General features: G+C 45.0%; 1 protein-coding gene across 5 annotated transcripts in view; it reads left to right on the top strand.

The window, feature by feature from the left end:
- The window catches only part of PCGF2 (polycomb group ring finger 2), a 62,281-nt gene that overhangs the window by 12,256 nt on the left and 27,317 nt on the right, over positions 1-22,708 (top strand). For all 5 annotated transcript variants that reach the window (XM_053263195.1, XM_053263198.1, XM_053263194.1 and 2 more), the window contains exons 2-3: positions 14,918-15,060; positions 20,864-20,960. In XM_053263195.1, coding sequence (XP_053119170.1) covers positions 14,949-15,060; positions 20,864-20,960 — 209 coding nt within the window. In that variant the 5' untranslated portion in view covers positions 14,918-14,948. The remainder of the gene's footprint in view (positions 1-14,917; positions 15,061-20,863; positions 20,961-22,708) is intronic.

Raw genomic sequence — 22,708 nt, 5'->3', positions numbered from 1 at the left:
ACTGATTCGTTTTTAAACTAAACCCTTTGTATCTTCTTCCTACAAAAAAACCCAACCAACTTCCCACAGTTCACCATTTCCTTTTCTGCTATATTTGACATTTTCAGATGGAGGAAGTTAAATTTGACTAAGAGGGAGGAGTGGAGGGGAAGAGATTGCAAAAGCAGACCATCTAGGTACAAGTACAGGAGAGAGAGAAAACCCTCTCATTCTCTGAAAAGTTGGGGTACCCCCCAAGGTACCAGACAGGGGAACTCAGTTTCAAGACCATAATGACAAGATGTCATAGGCTGGTTTCTCTTTTGGAGTTGGCATCTTGCCATCTGGACCAGGCATGTAACTATAGAAACTGGTGTAAGAAGATGAACGAATCAGGAAATGTAACGCCATCTGAGGGTGCCTGGAGACAGCGACTGGGTTGATGCTGTAAGGGAGGGAGGGAGGAAGGCACCCCACCATTTCATCTTCTCTTGTTGCTCCTGTTAAGTGGAATTAGGGAAGCTGAACATCATTGCAAGGGAGGTGGGGGGGGGAAGAGCTCAGGTGGAGCTTGGAGCCGGGGTGTGATTGTGTCTCTGCCATTAAGCAAATTGCGGAATGAAAATGGAAGCAATTGCTTGTGTGTGGATGTGCTACATTTTCCTCTTAGTTTCTTAAGGACACATTTGTGAATTAAAACAAAAACAAACCTCAGTCACTTCATTGACACTTCCTTAGTTCTGGAGGCATGAATAACTGCTAGTTCTTATATTGTCTAAAGATGGAGGAATGGCCAATATTGTTTCTTTGTCTCTGTAGCTTTGCATGCCTTGTGAAACCGGGGTCTAGCACCAAGTGAGGCTAATCAACTTAAGTCTGCCTAACTCCTGCACTCCATCTTAAGGCGCTTATACACTGCAGACTTCTGGGGGCTCTGGCTGCTCCCATGCCTAGCTTCTCCCCCTTCCCCTTTTGTTTAACATCCAGCCTGCTGAAGAGTTCTGGAGAGCTCCAAAGCTCACAACTATATATCTTTTTGGACGGCCCTATTAAAAATGGACGATGGCTCTTGGATTTTGTTTTCCTAATGAACCAACAACACCTATGATTTTGGTATATTTGACATATTGCCGACCCCGACCCCTCCCCAAACTGAAGCTGTGTAGAATGGGTAGTTTAATGCGTTAGTGTGTTAATGTTTAAACTTCTGCTAGTAGCCACTTTGAGTGCCGATAATTTATTTTGATAAAGCAGGACGTACACTTTTAAAATACAAATGTATTGTGTGTTTGCTATTTTAAAGCTTAGACAGAGACGGAGGAAGAGAGAGAAAGAAAGGAGGTTTTGTGGTCATTGAGCCAAAATAATATTGATTGATTAAAAGGAAGGAAGGATGCAAACATGGATACAGGCAGCCTTACCCCCTCACTGCCCCCCCCACACACCTTGTAAACCTCTGAATGCCTGTAGTGATGGTAGTAGTGAAGGCGGGATGTGTGTGCACTATTTTTTTTGCAGAGTTGTCACACAAATCTCCCCCTTTCTTTTTTCCAGACTTATACAAAGGATTTGGCTTCAGTTTGCTTTGCCCCCTGCTGTTTTAACCAGGCTTTTGTTGTTGTTTGGTAATCTCTTTTTGCCTTTTCTTGATCTTTGGTGAAAGACTGCCCTGCAGAATTAACTTTGGTTGGGCTGAAATTCACGCTGTCACACATGCACTCCTTCCTTTGTATTTTTTGGGTGCATCATCTATTGTTTGGTTAAAATAAAAGTTAACAAGACTTAATACAAACCAACCAACCAACCCAGGATCCCCTATTTCCCATGGCTGTAAGATTCAATTTAAATCTGCCCTCTATGCTAAAGAAGGTTCAAACACTTTATTTTGAACCTGGCCTTTGTTTCCAAAGAGGAAAAAGAATAAAATGGGGGGAAGGGGGGAAGAGGACAAAGTAGAAATCTCTTACATTTCAAATTCAAATATTGCCCCTCTATTATTTCTGCTCTGAACCTTCTTAAAAGCTGAAGAATTTTCCAAAAGATTAGTGCCAGGTCCTAGGATTTTGGCAACCCTTGTTTAAGGCAGCCAAAGTGACAAGTGGGACAGGCAAACTAAGATTTTCTTGTCCTGCTTTTCAGCTGCTCTGTGCAAACTGAAAATGATGCTGCTGTTTGGCAGTGAGGGGCAGGCAGTTTAACCAGCTAGGGACCTCACACTCTGGAACCATCCCTGCAAAGGACAATTACATTGCCTTCAGTAGCAAAATGGAAGAATGAATGAAAATGAAAGGGATAAGTGCAAGTAAAAGAAATATATAATATTCTTAAATGGGGCGGGGGGAAGCATGAGGGAGTTTGGGGATATGGTCTTGTGTGTGTGCACCATGCAAACTCTAGAAATAAATTAGGTGGGGAGACATAGGTAAATCAAAATGTCAATACATGACATGATGAGCCAGCATGGTGTAGTGGTTAGAGTGCTGGACTAGGACCGGGGAGACCCGAGTTCAAATCCCCATTCAGCCATCATGCTAGCTGGGTGACTCTGGGCCAGTCACTTCTCTCTCAGCTTAACCTACTTCACAGGGTTGTTGTGAGGAGAAACCTAAGTATGGAGTACACTGCTCTGGGCTCCTTGGAGGAAGAGCGAGATATAAAATGTAAAAAATAAAATAATAATACAAGGTGTATGGCCCCTGCTAACTAGACAAGTGACACCTTTCAAAGTGGTGATTCTCTTGTATTGTATTTCGTACAGGGAGATCAACTGGCCCTGTTCAGCCCCAGAACAGCATCCCTCCAGTGGCTGTTGCCTACCTTGTGTTTCTTCTTAGACTGTGATCCCTTTGAGGGAGAGGGGCCCATCTTTGGCTTATTATTCTTTTTCCCTATGCAAACCACTTTGAGAACCTTTTTGTTGACAAGCAGTATAAGTAATAGTAGTGTGCACCATAAGGAAACGAAGTAAGATCTGTGTATGTGAATCATATCTCCTTTATACAACCCTTCTCCCCAAATCTCTCTCTCTCTCTTTGTGTTTCATTCATTCCATGTCAGCTTGTTTACTGGCACTTTAAACAAACCAAAAACTTGACCTTGTGGGAGAGACAGGAAGAAGGGGAAGTGGGGTGGAGGAAGAATGTTTTAAAAAGCTTATTTCCTTGCCTAAGTAGGAGACTGCCTCTGACAAATGTCGCATCATATCCAGACATTTTCCTATAGGACCAAACGGATCAAAACCTCTATAGGGCTGCTTATCTCTGAATCCGTTTCCCTTTCTAGTACACATGTCTTCAGGATTTTCTCCCTCCCTCCATGGAGAGAACAAGCTCTCCAACACATCCTCTGCCTGGAGATGATTTGCATTTATCAACAAAGATGATAAATCGCCTCAGGAAGTCCCACCTCTGTGTGTCCCTGTGCTTCTCTGACTGAGGGTTTACCTTCTGTGTATATGTGGAGGTGTCAGGAATAGCCCAGCCTCGGGAATGATGTAAGCCACAAACCAATTTGCAAACGCGAAGGTCTTGTTCTTCTTATTATTATTATTTAAAAAACCTGCTTCTTCTCCACTCATTTCCCCCCCACCCCCCACCGCCGTCTCCCTTTCCCACCTCCACCTTGGATGGTTGCAATAATAATCTGGCTTCTTGCCAAGTATAGGGGTTGCTATGGAAACAATAAAGCTGCCTGAGTGAGGAGCCAGGAGGGGTTTTTGTGGCTTCTAATGTCTGTCTCCCATTGTATATATTCAAGCATATATAGGGGTGGCGGGAGGGAGAGGACTGCAATTACCGTACAGGATTGTTTCCCCTTTGCACCCATCCGACATCTGATTCCATCAAATGAGGCTGCTTTTCCCAGATGGGATAGATTGGGGGGGCGGCACCCCTCCCCCACCCAGCCCCCTCCTCGGAAACAAAATTTCTGTATCGACCATGAAGGGGAAGATAACTTCCTCCTCTTCTTTGTATTATAGTGCTGAGAGGAGAGTAAAAGGCTTTCAGAAATGTTTCCAACCATATCCTCTTTTGACCCTCCCCTCCCCTGCTAAGCCAATGGCCCCAATCCAAGGCAATGCAAGAGCAGTAGAATCTGTTGCTCCTTGTCTGCTGCACCCATCGAGAAATGGTGCCTCTTTGTGCCATATGTCGTCCCCTGTGCAGCAGGGATCACCAATGAGGCTGCTATTATTATTATTATGATTATGATTATTATTATTAATAATAATTATGCCACCTGCAATTACGAGGTGTTGTACAAAGGTTAGAGAGTAAAGAAAAGGGCCAATCCCATCGCCAGGCTTTCAGTCTTGGGTTAAATGTGCCTAGTGGGGGTCTTTCCCTCACCCCCAAGCAAGGTTTTGTGCTTCTGGTGCTGCAGACATTAACGTATTTCCATTCAGGTCACGTTGGCAGGATTTTGGGGAAACTGCTTTGGGAGTTGGAAGCTTTTTATTATAGAATTTTATGTTATTTTTGTTAGGTAATATGAAAGAAATGGCTTTTCAAATGCACTACAGATATGTGAAAGGTAATACATGGAGAGAACTCAAAAAATGAACAGATTGGAAGAAGAAGCAAAACAATAGATATCTAGGTACTGGCCTATAGTCAGAGAGGAGCAATGGAAGACTGTGATTGTTGCTATGTCCGGGCACACACTCAAACCATTGGTTGCTTGAAGCAGTGTGTGTGCACGTGCGCACACACACATATGCGCTTGCGCATGCACACACACACAATGGCTTTTGCCCAGCACTTGTAGACAAGGGAATCAGATGCAGCATTGGACATCCAGAGATTGTACTGTAATAATGCAAAGTGCTGGAGTGTGTTTCTTGGGTTGTCTCTTTGGGTATAGAGGCAAGACCTGGTTAAGTCTCGGCAGCGGGTGCATGTATGTGCATGTGTGAACGCTTAGCAGCATTTTTGGTGGTTAGGGATGTGTGGTTCTGTGCTGTGCTTATCAATTTGTCCCTCCCTGTGACCAGCAAAAGTAAAACAAATTATGTAAATCAGGCAACCCTATGCAAATCTGAATAGTTCTTGCAGGTCACAGAATACCGTTTTTCTTGGTGCAGAATTGTCATTCATATCTGTATATCTACATATAAAATGAGTGTGCATATGTGAGCACTTGAAAATAGACAGACAGACAGACACACACACACACACACCACCTTTTGAAAGACAGGAATCCTTTCAAAACCATTTTAAGAACCAAAGGATATGGGCCTAATCTTCAAACACCACCTCCCCATGCAAATGCAGAAGACCGCATGCATGTCCAGTCAAGCACAGTATCCTCATGCTTCTACATGAGTACGCATGAGGCTGAGGGTAAGCTGTGGGCTTACTGGTTGTTGTATGCATTCGGTTTCCCCCAATACAGTCTGCTTCCATATGTTGTTGGATGTCCCAGTATTTTAGTGCCTGCCTCTGGCAAAACATTGCCCCTATATATCTTAGGCGCTCTAGAAGTTAAATACATGGGGAGCTGGTCTTGTGGTAGCAAGCATGAACCTTCATCTTTGCTAAGCAGGGTCTGCCCTGGTTTTCATTTGAATGGGAGACTGCATGTGCGAGCTCTTTAAGATATTCCACTCGGGATGGAGCCGCTCTAAGAGTGCCTGCCTGCTTGCATGCAGAAGGTTCCAAGTTCCCTCCCTTGCATCACCAAGATAGAGCTGAGAGCGATTCCTGCCTGCAACCTTGGAGAAGCTACTGCCAGTCTGTGCAGCAATACTGAGCTAGATGGACCAATGGCCTGGCTTGGTATAAGGCAGCTTTCCTATGTTCCTAGATTATCTTAATTATCTTTGTTGCATGTGCCCGCACAGTGTATTGCTTCCCTCCCACCTACATCTTCATAATAAATGTTGCTGATAGGTTTTTGAGCTGCTGCTATTCTCTAAAAAGCACCACTGGATCAATTCTGAGATTATACACTCTATTAAGTGCCCCCCCCACCCCGCTACAAGGTCAACTATTTAAAGTCCAGCAAGTGAAGAAGAGCCTTCAGCAATGTCTAGAGGGGGAGGGGGCTCAGTCAGTGATCCTCAGGGTGAGAATAAGCGTGTGTTGTGAGTACACAAAAGTGACCCTGTTTTCAGCTGTGGAACGCTGGAGGAGATGGGCTTCTAGGCACCTTGAGCACATTAATTTGCAGAAACTTGTTTCTGGAATGGGTGGATCAGGGCAGGCAATAAAGATGTTCTTAGAAACAAAAGAATATCTTTTAAAATCCACATTTTCCCTATAAAATGGTCACTTAAACAGAATCTGGTGGTAACACTTTCCCGGGGCTATATTAGTTCAGACTCCAAAGGGGTATGTGTGTATGGAATCTTCATGCCCAAATGTTTCTATATGAGGAAAAACCTCCCTGCACTCAGAAAACTAGCATGTCATGAAGAAAGTGTTCAGCCTAGATAGGGGAGAAGGGACCGTGTTTGGCTCCTTCCTGGTGGCTCCTCAGAGTGAGGGAGATAAAACAATAGGGAGAGGTGGAGCTGGGGGCCCCCTCAGGAGCTAGGGGCCCCGGGTTCTTTGAACCCATCTGCTCAATTATAGCTACACCCCTGAGCCTAGCTTTCTCTTTGACATGCTATTTTTTCTATGCACAGGGAGGGGTCGTTGGTAAAGGAGTGACTGTATTTATGTACGCAAAGTTCCACTTAAAACCTAAAATTGTATAGTCCAGGAAAAACTTGACTGCGTGATTATTGAAACTGAAAAGAAATCTAGACGCGTGCGAGTGCAATGCAATGTGGGTGCTGCTTGCCCAATTGAGTGCTTTAGAAACACTGAGCTAAATTCTTCTTAAACATTATTCTTAGGGAGCATCGAAGCAGTCAGCAGGCTTTCAGAACCACTGCGGTACCCCGCACTTATCTGTTGAGAAATTTTTCTTCACTCCCCTCGCTCCCAACATTTAATATATATATATTTTGGACAAACTTAGATACTGTATGAGAATCCAGAAACTTTCAAATAACTCAATAAAACGTCATTTGCAAAGCCTGGGATGTGGTTTGTGTGTTGGCAGTTAGATTTATTTTTGCTCACGAGACACTCCAAAACCAGACATAGTACAAATCCACGGTGTCCTTTTAGTGTTGTTACTTCAGTTTGGCTGCCTTTTATGTATGGATACCATGTTTATACCATTGAACTCCCCAATATTTCCCATCTCTCTTCATTTCCTGTTCCTAACCAGCTGTAAAAGCGAATCTTGGTGTTGGAGGTGGGTGCTGGGTCACTTCATGTAACCCCCAGTATTTTCCTTGTAGAGTAGTGCATTTGACTGCATTGTCATCATTTTAAAAATTCAAACTCCTCCCCCACCGCCGCCCCCCAAAGGAACCACTTATTTTTAAAAGGTCCTGGCAATGTGTCAAAGGTCCTGGCAAAGTCTACTCAACTTTGGCCCTCCTGTAGATGTTGGCCTACAATCCCCATAATCTCAGGCTATTGGCCAGTGTGGCTAGGGATTTTGGGAGTTGTAGTCCAAAAACAGTTGGGAAGGGGGCAAAGTTGAGAGGCCTGGTCTACTGTAATACTCCCCAACATCACCAGTGCTGCTTTCAGAATCCGCTTCCCCCCACTCCAGTGGATTGGTGACCATCTTTTCTCTGATGGGTGCTGTCTTTGGCATGAAGCTTTTACAAGCAACGTGGAGCAGAGAGAAGCAGACAAAGGCATAACTGGCGTTTTCTGAACATCTTCTCTGGGAGAACAGGCAGAGAGATCTAGCTTCCCTCTTTGCATGCCCACACCCTACCTCCTCATCAACGGCTTTGGCATGAACTAGAACAAATGATCTCGCATACATTGATATTCCTCTTTCTTGTGCCAGACAGTCGTGTGTGTTGGACATGGGAGAAACCAAGTGCAACAGAATGATTTGGTTGGGGAGGGGAGCACTCTGGACTTGGTTAAGTTCAAAGTCGTCTGTCTGTGGGTGGGTGTGCTCCAGGCTTGTTAAAGGATGGTAGGGAGGAAAGAGCTTGGTGGTGGTGGTTGTGTCTATGTGTATGCATGCATGCATGTGCACAGGAGGGCTGTTTGCAGGTGTGCACACAAATAGTGGTATGTGTGTTCACTGCATTTTTCTGTTGCCATCTTGAAAGCAAGAGCAGGAAAACAGAGTATGTTCAGAGTATAGACATGCAGAGGCGATATGTGTGCATGCTGAGGATTACTTATGTGCACATAAGCAGAGGAGTTGCGCAAATAGCAGACCATGTGCACGTGCAGAATGCTCAGATGGTCTATGCGTGTATGACTTTCGCATGTGCAAAGAGTTTTGCCAGAGGTCTGTTAAGCAAAGACTTCTCTAGACTCAACGGCTTTTCCTTTTATCAAAATTTCCCAGCAGCTGAAAGGTCAAGCCCAAAAGAAACATTATGCCAAAGGGCTGGATGGGTAAACAAAGCACTAGCTAAAGGCCTGAAGTTGGGAAATCATTATTGTTTGGATTGGTGAGTGGGGGAGGTACTCTGAAAAAACTGGGCAGCTGAAGGGTTATATTTGAGGAAGAAAAGGTTAGTTGGGCATGAGATGAGGGCCAACATAATAATAATTTTGACAGATGGGAGTTGTTGCCGAGGTGCAATCCTGGCCTGGAATTTAAAGAGGGTTCTGGCTAATTGGTTTACAGAACATGTGATTTCCAACCAGTTGGGTTACTATGCAACTCTCGGGGACTAGATTTGGCCCAGGGGCCTCTAATTGCTGATTCTGTGCATCCTGGTTGAATTTGGAATCTCTGTGGATGAATTACTAGTCTAAATTTTTGTTTGTTTTCCTACCAGGACTAACACATCTCCTGAAAACTGAAAAATTGCCAGTTCTTCAGTAATTAATGATGACCCCTTTGATTTTGCAAGGGTGGGGGAGGAACATGTTTTTTTGTTGTTTTGTTTTTTAATTTACCCTAGTTTTGGGACTGAGACTGCCTTGGTCACTCTGGTGGATGAACTGGACAGGGAGATGCATCCCTGTTAGTCCTGCAGGACCTCTCAGCAGCTTTTGATATCATCAACTATGGTCTCCTGCTAGGTCACCTAGATGGGATGGGGCTGGAGGGCAATGTTTTGTGGTCCCAGAGGGTGGTACTGGGGAACTACTGTTGGATCCCTTGGCTGTTTGCCTGTGTTGTTTCTCAGGGTTCCATTTTGTCCCTCATGTTGTTCAGTACTATCTACACCAGTGTTTCTCAACCACCGGTCCCTGGACCGCTGCCGGTCCCCGAAGGGTTGAGTGCCGGTCCCTGACTGGGAGTCAACCCCCCCCCAACTGAAATCAAGGCACTCACTTCCTCAGTTTTGCACATGGCACGGAAGAGGAAGAGTATCACAGAGGCATGGGACCCTTCTTGTGCCTTGCCTCCACGTGCTGCTGAGATCTTCCTACAGCTATCTTATTCCCTATCTTTACAGCTTCAAACTGTATGCGGTGCGGGGGCATGGAGGAAAAGGTATGGCAGTGGGCGCCACTTGAAGGGCTGCTGGTTCTTGCATGCTCATTGTTTGCAGCCAAAGGTTGGTTGATTGAAACCCAGCTGCCTGTTGTGGTCAAGGCGCCTTGAGAGGGAACGTTGTTTCCCTCTTGCATCAGTGGGGCTTGCTTGTATGTTGTTTTCATTGGACCCATGTAGCTTTTGAATTTTTCTAATGGCCCAACATCCCCTCTCCACTGAGTAAGCAGAAGCACCTCCACCACCACCCCGCACATACTGAAGACATACTGGAGACAAATTTGTTCACCCAGGCTTTTAGATTCAGGGATTCTCAACCTTGGGTACCCAGATGTTGGTGGACTTCTACTCCCATAATCCCCAGCCATAATGGTCAAATGCCATTGTTGTTGGGGGTTATGGGAGTTTTAACTGAGGGACCCAAGGTTAAGAACCCCTAATATTCCATGTTTGCAAAAGATTCCAAATTTAATTATTTTAATGCTTATATTATTTTCATTCTAAGCAGCCCAGAGATGCAAGTTTTGGGCAGTATAGAAGTCAGATAGATAGATAGACAGACTTGAAACCCCTTTACTAACTGCTGGTCCGGGAAACTGCGCATGAAGAATGTAGCGGTCCTTGAAACTCTGCACGAAGAATTTAGCGGTCCTTGACTCCAAAAAGTTTGAGAAACACTGATCTACACGAAACGGCTAGAAGAAGCTGTCCAGGAGATTGGGGTTGAGATCAAGATGCTGCTGCTATGCCTCCCCCCACCCCCACTTTCCTTTTGAATTCCAAAGTCCTGAGCTGATGCTTGAGCTCAGTGATGGATTGAATGTGGGTTAACAAACTGAGGCTGAATCCTGGCAAGCCAGAAGTTATCTTGCTCAGTAGGAGAGCTGATCTGGGGTTAGGTGTAAGTTCTGGACGAGTTGCACTCCCATTAAACATAAAGTTCGTAGCTTGGGATTCTTGGGTAGACAGGTAGCTGCTGTGGCCAGGAGTATGTCTCTGTAAAGCTTTGGCTTGTGGGGTAGCTCTGCCCTTTCCTGGCCACTGTCACCCATGCCTTGATCATATGCCAGTTAGGTGACCACAGAAGCACTCGACATGCAGCTGCCTTTAAAAATTTCTTGGAAACTGCAGCTAGTGCAAGATGCTGCAGCCAGGGTTTTAACCAGAGCCCATTCATCAGAGTATGCTATTGCAATATTATTCAGTCTTTGCTGGTTTATTTCCAGACACAATTAATAGAGCTAGTGATCACCTCTAAAGACCTTAATTGTTTGCTACGAGGATGTTAAAGGGCTACATCATCCTGCCTGCCGACTGAGATCATCGACTGAGGCCATCAGAAGTAAGGTGGGTGGGATTGCAGGGGAGAACCTTCTTGGTTGTGGAGCCCAGATAGTGAAGTGTGTGTGCTGTGGTGTTTATGAAATGAACAATTACTGAATTTGCTAAAATGCTCAGGGGCATAGCTATAATTGAATGGGGTGGAGGGTGGAATGTCGCTGAGCTCCTAAGGGAGGGGGCCCTACTGGCTGAGCACGTGTTTGCTCTTCAGTCTCCCTCCCCCTGACCCACTGGCACCCTGTTGGCTTCTGACTGGAGGACGCATCTTGGGGTCAAAAGAGAGGAATCATCTATGTAGGTAAAGGTAAAGTGTGGTTGAGTCAGTACGACCACAGAGCCCCGTAGTTGTCCTTGGTAGAATTCAGGAGGGGTTTCCCATTGCCATCTCCCATGCAGTATGAGGTGATGCCTTTCAGCATCTTCCTATATCGCTGCTGGCAACCTCTGTCTTGCTAGTCAAATCATTTCCCTGCTGCGCCACTAGGCGGCTGTCTAGGTAGTAGGTATATATGTCCAAATATTCTGAGCCAGGGAAATGTGTGTGCGCACACGTGTTTGTGTGTGTCGTCATATCTGCATAGGAGTGAAAGGGCATGCCAAGAAGGTTTTGTTTTTCACACAGCAAAGATATGGAAGGAGGAGGGGAAGGTGGAGGGTGGGGCTGGTAGGGGACAGGGGCCCATCTTGTCCATCTTAATGTTTGTCCCAGAGCCCGCTCCATTCTTGCTATGCCCCCGGAAATGCTATTATATGTACAATGTATGTGTTGGGGTAGTGTTATTGGTAAGTTTATATTACTTTGCTGTTTTTGTTGGATATTGATTGTTGTGTTATGGAAATGTTACCTTTTTAGATGGATTTATTTGAAATCCTTGATCTATTTGAATTATTTTATTATTATTATTTTATATTGTTGCATCAGCTGTGATTTTATTTCAATATATCATTTTAGGGCTTTTGTTTGTTTTTAGTTTTTAAGAGAAGCAGAATCTAATCTTCATCCCTTACCCTGAGAGGCCCAGTTGACTCCCCTCTTTATTGGTGTTGTGTTCGTGAATTGTAATGACTGTTTCCTTGTGCCATACATTTGGGTTAGATTAAATTTGTTTTCCCCCTTTTAGTTGCCCTCTTATCTTTCTGTCGATTTTGTTTAGGTGGATTTTTACACACATTTTTCATATTTTGATTCCATTGTTGTAAACTGACTTGGGGGTCCCCTTGGGACTAAAAGGCAGGATATCAATATTTGAATGAATAAATGAATTGCATGCAAATATCTAATTAGTTAGCCCTCTTATCTGATTTCCTCCACACCATTGCCTTCCTCAATTGCTGGGGATGAAAGTGGGATATTCCCCAGTGGCAAAGATGGGGAAGGCCACATAATAAGGAAGTAAGGATTCCTTCCTACATTCGATTGTTTCCGTGCCAAAAGTCTTTACAGGCTTGTAATTAGCCTCTTGCCTGATTGCCCGCTGCAGTAAAAATTGACTCCAGGCAAGTCTCCATATTCTCCTCTAGTCCTAAAGAGCTAGGGGGCTCCTTGAGGTTAAGAGAGGAGATAGACGGTCAGTCTTTCAGATTGCTTGCCTGATGCTGACATATTTACCATAAGGCTGTGTTCTGGAGGTGGCACACTGGGCTCCCTTTGAGAAAGGCTGCACAGCACAAATGGTGTGTGTGCATCCTGGCTGAGTGTAGTGGGTGACTAGCTGGAGAGGGAGGCAGGGTTCAGGCAAGTGGAGTCAGAAGTGGGCATCTCCCTGCGGTTGTTCAGATGGGCTGGTGAGAAAGTGGTTCCTTAGAAAAGCACCTCTTTGGTTTCACAATGGAGTTGGATCAATTTTCCAATCTTCTGTGATAATTTAGAGGCAGGGCCCAGAGGTGCTTTTACCCCTGGACTTCAGGGCCAAAGTCCAGGGCCTTCACAGCCCCTGGGTGCCCCCTAATCCTCTTTAGTCTGTCCTGGGTGGTGTGGTCACCTGGCAGAGCGTGATGATGCTTAATTTGCAGGGGAAGACCAGTAAGTCCAGGCTCCAAAATTACCTACGTGCACCTCTGACAGAGCCTTCTTGGTTGTGGCTCCTCAGCTTTGGAACACCCTACTTGAAGAATTTCCCCATGCTCCCTCAGTGTCTTTAAAAAAAAAACTCCCACACAACTAAAAATACATCTTTTAAAAGAGTCCTTCTAATGATCCATCTTTGGTTATATCTGGTAGGTTCTTTAGTTTTTATAATTCTCAATTTTTAGCTTTTAATTTGAAACTTATAAAACAGCAACAGTAATTCTGATTTTGGTTTTAGCCTGGACTTTTAACTTGTTTGCTTAATTTGGTTAATTTTATTCATTTTATTTTACATAGTATCTATTTTATTGTTGGGAGCCGCCCCGAGCAGTGGTGTACTAGAGTGGCGGGGTATAAACATTTTAAATAAATAAATCTTAATCTGGCACCCCAATTGTGCATTAGAATTGGGAAGAGAATCTCCCCTAATTTTGCAAATATGTATGAAAATTAATGTTTTCCTGCCTTCTCCTGGATCATTTGTTCCCATGCCAGCAGGCAATCTATTTTCCTGAGAAGGAATGTTTACTCAGCCTGAGCAAGTGTAGGTGGCTGACAATTGCTGAATATTTGTGTTGTGTATATTGAGCTCCAGAATAATGTCCCAAGGGCACAGGCAGCAATGGGGTATATGAATGTGGGGTAAGCATCCCCAAGAGAAATAGCTTGCCCCCACCCGCTGTTGCTGGATACTTGAAGGAAAGGCCCTTTTCATATACTTGGTGTGCTTATGTTTTTATAATCTATTAATCGGTATAAAGAGGACTTATTCACTGACTAATTTCCATCTGTTGGTGACAGAACTAGGTTGGGAAGATAACTTTATTTTACCTGCATCAAAATCAATAGAATTCATTGAGGGAAAATATGGTTAGGATGGGAGCATTGATAGGAAATATTCTGCAATTTCTCTTTCAGAAACCTTAATGTGCTGGACAAAACTCCCCCTCCCCACCTCAAAAAGCATCTTGCCCCTTCCCGCTGTTTTTTGCCAGTGCTGCCATTGCCCAAGGGTCAAATTCTATATACATACAGTACTATGTATGTTATAGTTTTGACTTCATGGATGTTTGCTAACCATCTTGGGTTTCCTCTTTTTGGAAGGAAAGATGGGGGAAACAATAGAAATTCTGCACTCATTGTTGAAAGATGTGATCACAGAATACATACAGACCTTGTCTTCTAGGAACTGACAGTGCCCTTTCTATCTTGTATCTGGTGGTGTTAGCCATGCCACAACATGAAACATGTATTAGGCAGACAGGTATGCAAAGGACGATATAGATGTAGATGTAGATTCTGTGATGGTACTGTGTATGTATAGGTGCAGAATTTAGGATCCTAACAAATGTAGCTTTCTTCATCTAAGTCAAAATGAAGCTCCTCACCTTTGTGAGTATGAAGATAGGTTCAAAAGTGTATATAGGAGCATAGGAAGCTGCCATATACTGAGTCAGACCATTGGTCCCTCTAGCTCAGTATTGTCTACACAGACTGGCAGTAGCAATGACTGGCAGCAGCAAACGAGCAATGCCTGGTGAAGTTACAGAAGCTATAGACAGAAGGAAGAAAACCCTGAACAGGATTTTCTGTGATCAGGGCTTTAGTGACCTGCCTAGCTCTTTATTCCTCTCTAGCACAAGCTGAATACATTATTCAAAATGAGCAAATGTGGACAGATCTATTATTTATTTATTTATTTTTATTATTTACATTTATATCCCGCTCTTCCTCCAGGGAGCCCAGAGCAGTGTACTACATACTTGAGTTTCTCCTCACAACAACCCTGAGAAGTAGGTTAGACTGAGAGAGAAGTGACTGGCCCAGAGACTTATATAGGTTAGAGAGTTCTGCTTTTCTTGCTGCCGATTTTTTATTCTCTCCATCTTCCTCATAGGAAGCTTCCCTTCCAGGGTGCATGGTTACCATCTGTATCCTCTCCATACTGCAGCCTGCTGTGGTTTAAACCAATGTTGTGGCTACTGTGATGATCTTTGAAGGCTAACTGGGGCTCTTCTATTTACTTTGGTTTGTTTTTGTTTCTAGAGAGGATTTGCGGAGCTCCTCAAGATCCAAAATGCACAGGACTACCAGGATAAAAATCACGGAGCTGAACCCCCACTTGATGTGCGCCTTGTGCGGAGGCTACTTCATAGATGCCACAACCATTGTGGAATGCTTACACTCCTGTAAGTTTCAAACCAAATTTGCAAGTCCCCAGGGGTTTATTTGAGACCTGTCTTGTTCTTGGGCACTACTCAATGCTGGGGTTAGCTGCAGAAAATGCATAATAATTATGCCTTTGAGCATATGAAGAGTGCATTTCCCTCACTATTGTGTAGGTAACTTCCCCTTCTTCTCCTCAACACACACTTAAGATTAAGAGGCAAGGTGTACAGGCATATTTGAGCCTGACACATCTCAATTTAGCAATTTAGAACTGCTTATCTCTTAATCAGCATTGCATGGAGATGAAATGTGAGCCTGAGCTACCCAAACATAGACTTTGCATTTTCAGAGGCAGTCAGAGCATTGGGGTGTACATCAGTGGTTGTATGGGCATCGATCCATAGGTGGATGGCTCCATGTCAACGAAATCAGAGGCCATTATCACTCTGCATGTGAATACTATTGAACTCTGGAGTTAGCTATCACATACGCACAGTATTTATTTATTTATCATATTTATATACCACCCTATATAAAATCTCAGGGTGGTTTACAAGCTAACCAAACTGCAGCTAAAACCTAAAAATCATATAACACATTAAAATTACCATAAATAAAATGTTTAAACGTCGTAAACAAAAAGCCTGGTAAAACAGGTGTGTTTTCAAAAGTCATTTAAAAACCAGAGATGGGGAGAATCTGATTTCATTTGGGAGTGTGTTCCAGAGCCTCGGGGCAACACTAGAGAAGGCCCAGTTTTGGGTCGCCACCAAGCAAGCTGGTGGCAACTACAACCGGACCTCCCCCGATGATCTTAATAGGCAATGGAGTTCATGAATAAGAAGGCGCTCTCTTAAATACCCTGGGCCTAAGCTGGTCAGGGCTTTATAGGTAATAACCAGCACTTTGTATTTTGCCTAGAAATTAATTGGCAGCCAGCATCGTTCTTTTAAAATAGGAGTAAGTAGTCTCTGTGAGTAGCTCCAGAGACCAACCTGGCTGCCGTGTTCTGCACCAGCTGCAGTTTCTGAACTACATACAAAGGCAGCCCAATGTAGACCACATTGCAGTAGTCTAGCCTGGATGACTACCAGGCTTACCAGCATATGCACCACAGTTTAATGGACATTTATCTCGAGAAATGGGCGTAGCTTGCGTATCTGCCAAAGCTGATAAAAAGCACTCCTGGCTACTACCTCAACCTGAGATATCAGGGAGAGGTTTGGGTGTAGAACTACTCCCAAGCTATGAACCTGATCTTTCATGGGGAGTGCAACCCCATCCAGTTAGAACAGTTAGAGCTAAACCACTTCCTAGTTTCTGGACTCCCACAATGAGTACCTCCATCTTGTTTAGATTCAACATCAGTTTGTTCTCCCTCATCCAGCCCATTAACTATTCCAGCAAGCATTTAGAGAGGTTAAGCCATCTAGGGACCAAGCTTATATGGAGAAATAGATCTGGGTGTCATCAGCATATTGATAGCACCCTGAACCAAATCACCTGATGATCTCCTCCAGCGGTTTCATGTAGATCTTAAAAAGTATTGGAGATAGAATGGAGCCCTGCAGGACTCAACACAGAGCTCTCACTTTGAAGAACAACAATCTCCAAGCGACACCATCTGGAATCTACCTGAGAGGTAGGAGTGCCTCTCCACCCCCTCCCCCGAGATGGTCCAAGAGGAAACCATGGTTGATGGTATCAAAAGCCTCTAAGAGATCCAAAAGGACCAACAGGGTCACACTCCTCCTTTTAAAATAGGAGTAAGTAGTCTCTACGAGTAGCTCCAGAGACCAACCTGTCTGCCGCGTTCTGCACCAGTTGCAGTTTCTGAACTACATACAAAGGCAGCCCTAATTGGAGATCATCCATTTGGCTGACCAAGGCAGTCTCCACCCCATAGCCCACCCAAAAGCCGGTTTGAAATGGGTTCAAGATAATCTGCTTCTTCCAAGACTGACTGGAGTTGAGAACCCACCACACTCTTACCAATCACCTTGCCCAACCATGGAAGAATGGAGACATAGGAGACCAGAGCATAGACATAGGAAGACATAGGTTTCTCCAGGGTTGCAGGCAGGAGTCTCTCTCAGCCCTATCTTGGAGACGCTAGGGAGGGAAATTGGAATCTCAGATGCTCTTCTCAGAGTGGCTCCATCCCCTAAGGGGAATGTCTTACAATGCTCACACATCAAGTCTCCCATTCATAGGCAACCAGGGCAGACCATGCTTAGCTAAGGGGGCAAGTCATGCTTGCTACCACAAGACCAGCCTGTAATTACCTAATTGGATCCTCTGAGGGATCCAATACAGGTTTCTTCAAAAGTGGTCTAACAATTGCCTCCATGAGACAAGGAAGCATCCTGCCTTCCCTTAGAGAGGCATTGATGATAGTAACAAGACCCTCTCCAATAACCTCCCTGCTAGATTGTATAAGCCATGTAGGGCAAAGGTCATAAGGATAAGTGGTAAGGCAAACATCTCCAAGCAGCGTGTCCATGTCCTTGGGAGTCACAAACTGAGACTGATCCAACCTAACCATACAAGAGGAGTTGCTGGACACCACCATAATAGATTGTGCAATCACCGTGGAATCCAGTTCTGCTCGAATCTGAGAGATTTTATCCACAAAAAACTAGTTTAAAATGTCATAGTGAGTCACCAATGGCTCTAGATTCTGATTCAAGGGAGGAGGGGCATGTACTAGTCCCCTTACAACTCTGCAGGACCTGAGCTTGCGGATGCAATGTATGCAGAAAAGAACTGCTTCTTTGCTGCACGCATTGCCTGAGCATAGATCTTCAGATGTTCTCTGTTTTGTAATCTATCAGATTTGAGTAAAATCTTTCTCCATTTGCACTCTAACCTCCTGCCTTACTGCTCCATCCCCTGTAGTTCTTCTGTATACCAAGGGGCTAATTTAGAAGTGAGTCAGAAGGGGCACTTAGGATCAATAGTGTCTACTGCCCTAGTTAGTTCATTATTCCAAGTCTTAATTAGGGTGTTGACAGGATCACTGAACTTAAAAGCCTCCATGGCTTCTTGGAGTCCTATTGGATCCAATAACCTTCTTGGGTGGACCCTCCTAATAGGTTCTTCACCCCTGCAGAGGTACTTGCAGGGTCCACCCAAGAAGGTTATTGGATCCAATAGGATTCCAAAAAGCCTTGGAGGCTTTTAAGGCCAGTGGTTGTCAGTCCAACCTTAACCAGGCAATCCATGACAATGGGGAAATCATAGGTGTCCCACAGAATACCACCCTGACCAGAGCAGAAGACTAAATAGAGTGTGTGACCAGCAATGTGCGTTGGTCCCAAGACCGCTTGGGACAGGCCCATAGTTGTTGTGGAGGAATAGCTGTCTGTCCCACCACTTTGCCACCATGTGTGGAGGGATAGCAGTCTATCCCACTGCTTGCCACCAAGTGTGGAGTATCCGCCTTGCTGTGCTACCATGAGACACGGATCTCCCTGATAATTATTAGTTTAACCGCTGCCACCAAGTAGGCTTTTGGCTGAGTCTACTACAACAGCTTTTCAAACCTCTGTTGCCCAAAACACCCTTTGGTAGAGTGGTAAGGCATATAGGCATGGGGTGGAGAAACAAGCTACAATTTTTTTATAAACAAGAAATTTTATAAACAAGAAAAGTTACGTGTGTGTGTGTGTGTGTGTGTGTGTGTGTGTGTGTGTGTGTGTGTATGTAACATATACAAGTTTAGTATATATATAAAACAAAGCCATCAAACAAAAGAACATAGGGAACAAACAAAATGTGGGCAAAAATGCATCCATTAACCCAATTCTCACTGAGCCCTAACAGAGTCTTTGATGATCACCTTTAGCAACTCTGGCTTTTCCTTCTGCAGTCTCTGGTCCTGGTCACAGTACAGGCCTGGGGTTCAATCCAACTTGGTTCTTCTGTGATTTCAGCTCTTGCTACAGCCACAACACTGATTCTCTCAGCCTGTGCTAGCAATTCTTCTGCTTTGACTGGCCTCAGCGCCTCCACTTGGACTGGACTCAGTTCCTTCAGCTCTCCAACATTTACTTCTTGTCTTTCTGACTCTTCCTTTCTTTTCACTACACACTCCAGCTCTTGTAACTGTAGTCTGTCCACTCTGACGTCCAAAACTGAACTCTCACTGCTGGCTTCCAAAACTGAACTTCTCTCTTTTTCTGGTGACTTCAGACTCTCGCTGCTAAGGCAGCCTCCTATATATACATACAATTTTTCTCTAACCATTTTTTAAACAACCCAATCAGTACAACTTAAGTTCCCTTCATTTTACAAAATGCAACCAATTAAATCAAAGCCCCCTTTCCCTCCAAAATTAACTCAGTACACTGCATCACCTTTAACTGAATCTTGCTTGAGCAGAAGCCATGAACTTTTGATCCTGCCAGCTTTTCTCTAAATTATAAATGCAAGCATTTATAATCACAATCTATTTACAATAATGATACCGTTTTAGGAATATCTATGCAATAATAATACAATTCATTTTCAAGGGCTTATTTACAAAAAATCAAGAGTTTTAGACCTTGTTACTCCAAAGTTGTCATGACCGCTATGAACTCTTTAGTTGCTCATGACAAAGTGGTTCCAAAGTGAACACTGAAGTCCCCAACCACCATCAACCTGGGCAACTCCAATGCCAACTCTGCAACCAAGTCATTCAGCTCAGTTAGGGATTCTGTTGGACAGAGGGGTGAACGGTACACCAACAGAATTTCCAATTTGTCCCTGATTCCCAGACTTTACACACATTCTATATAGGCTAATTCCTTGACAGAGATCCTTGTAAGGGAGGTCTTATTCTTATGGACCACAGCCGCTCCACCTCCCCGCCCACATCCTCTCACTTGCTCCACAACAGAGTACCCTGGCAGGAGAAGCTGGGACCAGACTGGACCACTAGCCTCCCCCGACCAGCCCTCTGTGATACATACCAGGTCAGCTCCATCACAATCAAGTCATGGATTATTTCTGTAGCACATGGTTTTTCTCATTCAGATTTCTAACAAATGTGTCATATTGCACCTTGTGCTTCTAGCATAATAGAAGCCTGTCAGTAGCAGCCAGTGAGCACCGCTGTAGTGGAGTAGGGGCAGTGAGGGTGGGAAAATATTGTTTTAAACAGTGGCAAACCGACCCACCGTCTGTACCCAAAATGCTCTGTAGGGTGAAGGCACTCAACCCAGCATCCTCTGTTGACTTCTGCACATGCACAGTTTGTGCCATACTAACCCCTCAAATGGTCTCTGCGCGTGCACAGAGGCCAACTGAACAGCCTCTACCCAAATACATTAAATAGCTGATTTGTTGCCCAACCTGGCCATGAAGGCTGGCCCAAGATTTTTTTGTCTGGTATGCTGAGCCACAGAACATAAGTAGGCCATTAAATGATCAAGAGCTCACCAGGATATTTTCTCTGTGTGTGAGTGTGTGTGTGTGTGTTTAACTTTCTTACCTCCACAACTGTTGTGGAGCTGCTGGAGATCAGAAGCTCTTGAGAAATCATGCCCTCTGGGATGCAGGGGAGATCCCGCAGCTGGCAAGCCCCTAAGCTGCCTCCACAGACCTTCTCCAATAATTCAGGCAATTGCTTCCCACCACAGTACACTAATATAACTGAGAAAAGGAGCCCTGGCATTTTGGCATCCCGGGCTATTGCCCAGTTTGTCTGAAGCAGCCCCTCTCACTTTGATTAGGGCTAGCCTTGAATCAAAGTGAAGCAACATTCTGATTCCATACATTCAAGTCTTGTTTCCTGCAGTGACTTTCTCCTCTCATTGCTCTTGTTTTCTCTCTTCTTAGTCTGTAAAACCTGCATCGTTCGTTACCTGGAGACCAACAAATATTGCCCAATGTGTGATGTCCAAGTGCATAAAACAAGACCTCTCCTCAGTATCAGGTATTTAATTCCCATTTTAATTTAGTGGTACCTGTGTTAGCTAAAGGTTGGTGCAGATGGGTGGGAGCTGAGTGGTAGCAGCTTAAAAGCTTCCCATGTGTGGGGACTGTGGTCATAGGAACATAGGAAGCTGCTGTCAGACCATTGGTCCATGTAGCTCCTTACTGTCTGCACAGACTGGCAGCGGCATCTCCAAGATTGCAGGCAGGAGTCTCTCTCAGCCCTATCTTGGAGATGCCAGGGAGGGAACTTGGGACCTTTGGCATGGAAGCATGAAGGTGATCTTCCCAGAGCAGCCCCATCCCCTAAGAGGGCTATCTGACAGTGCTCACACATATAGTCTCCCATTCAAATGCAAACCCTAACTGTCTCTGCCCTACCTATGGTTACCTGCTCAGCCAAGGGGACAGTTCATGCTTGCTACCACAAGACCAGCTCTCCTCTGGTCTTGATGTCACATGAGTCTCCATACATGTGATTAAATCCAACGTTCCCACCCCTCCACTTCCCTGGATTTCAAAGCAGCTGTGTGGGAGGGGGAGATCGGTAACTCTGGGCTCAGCCACCACTTCGTCCCTGCCCAGGGGTGGCCCAAGCTATTCTGGCATCTGAGGGTGAGGTGCAAACCACTGTATTAAACCCATGTGCCTCTGGCGGGGGCCAGTCCCCTTTCAAAAACAGCCTTGCAAACTTTGAAAGTGCGGGAGGGGGAGGAGGGGTTGTCAGTGGCCTTCTTGGTTCTGAGTGCTTTTTGCAAGGAGTGTGGGGAGGGGGGCTCCCTGCAAAGTTTGCAAGGCTCAGATGGATCCCCAAGAGCAGCTCCAAGGGCAGCAGTGGCAGACCCATCTTGCTGCTCTTCTGCCGCCTGAGGCAATTGCCTGACCTTGCCACATGGAAGGGCCGCTCCTATCCTCGCCCCCACATACGTTGCCTTTCTGCATCAGACCAGACCAGTCTTGCTTGCCATTCTGTTTCTGACACTGGCCAGACAGGTGTTCTCAAGCAGGGCATGAAGATGATGGTCCCTCCCCGTGTGTCTTGCACATTAATGACTCTGTGATATATTGCCTCTGAACACAGAGGATGTTGTCAGCAGCTGCAGGAAACTAACAATCTCTGCCCTGCCTATGGCCACATTCTCTCTAATGAGAAAGACCAAAAAAGAGGAACGTGGTGTTGGTGCAACTTGAAGCTTCTCCTCCCCCCGCCCCAGACTTCCAAAAAGGAGAGGAGCTGGAGATTGAGCCCGCTTGGCATTTCCAAGCTTTGATCTGAAATTCCTCCTCCTCCAATTCCAGGTGGGTGGGATGAGCTGTACTCCCATGAAGGTGAGAGAAAGGTGCTCTGCACTGGCTCAGGGACACTCTATCCTTCACAGGGTCTGGGGAGAAGCCCAAGGCAGTGAGTCCTGGGTTAGCTGAAACCAGGGCCCACCTCCCTGTATTCATTTAACTAGCAAAAGCATTCGGCAGATTGCCATCTTGCAGGTTCTCCTTCTCTAAACCCCCTCAACGTGCTGCTCCACCACCACCACCATCATCATATTTTGATCCATTCAGGGGGCAGGACTCTAGATCCACGACCCTTGTTTGTGTGCAAAATCCATACAAATTTTTCAAGGGGAGACAGCATTGGCACAACACAGCTGCGTTTCTGTACAGGTGGTGATGGTGGTGGATGGCTGCCTCTTGAGAAAGTAAAGCTGCAGTGTTAATTAAAGGGCTATGTGAAGGATAGTCAAGACGCAG

Source organism: Hemicordylus capensis, chromosome 6 (genome assembly GCF_027244095.1).
Source record: "Hemicordylus capensis ecotype Gifberg chromosome 6, rHemCap1.1.pri, whole genome shotgun sequence".
Taxonomy (NCBI): Eukaryota; Metazoa; Chordata; class Lepidosauria; order Squamata; family Cordylidae; genus Hemicordylus; species Hemicordylus capensis.
This window is presented reverse-complemented; position numbering and strand designations above follow the sequence as displayed.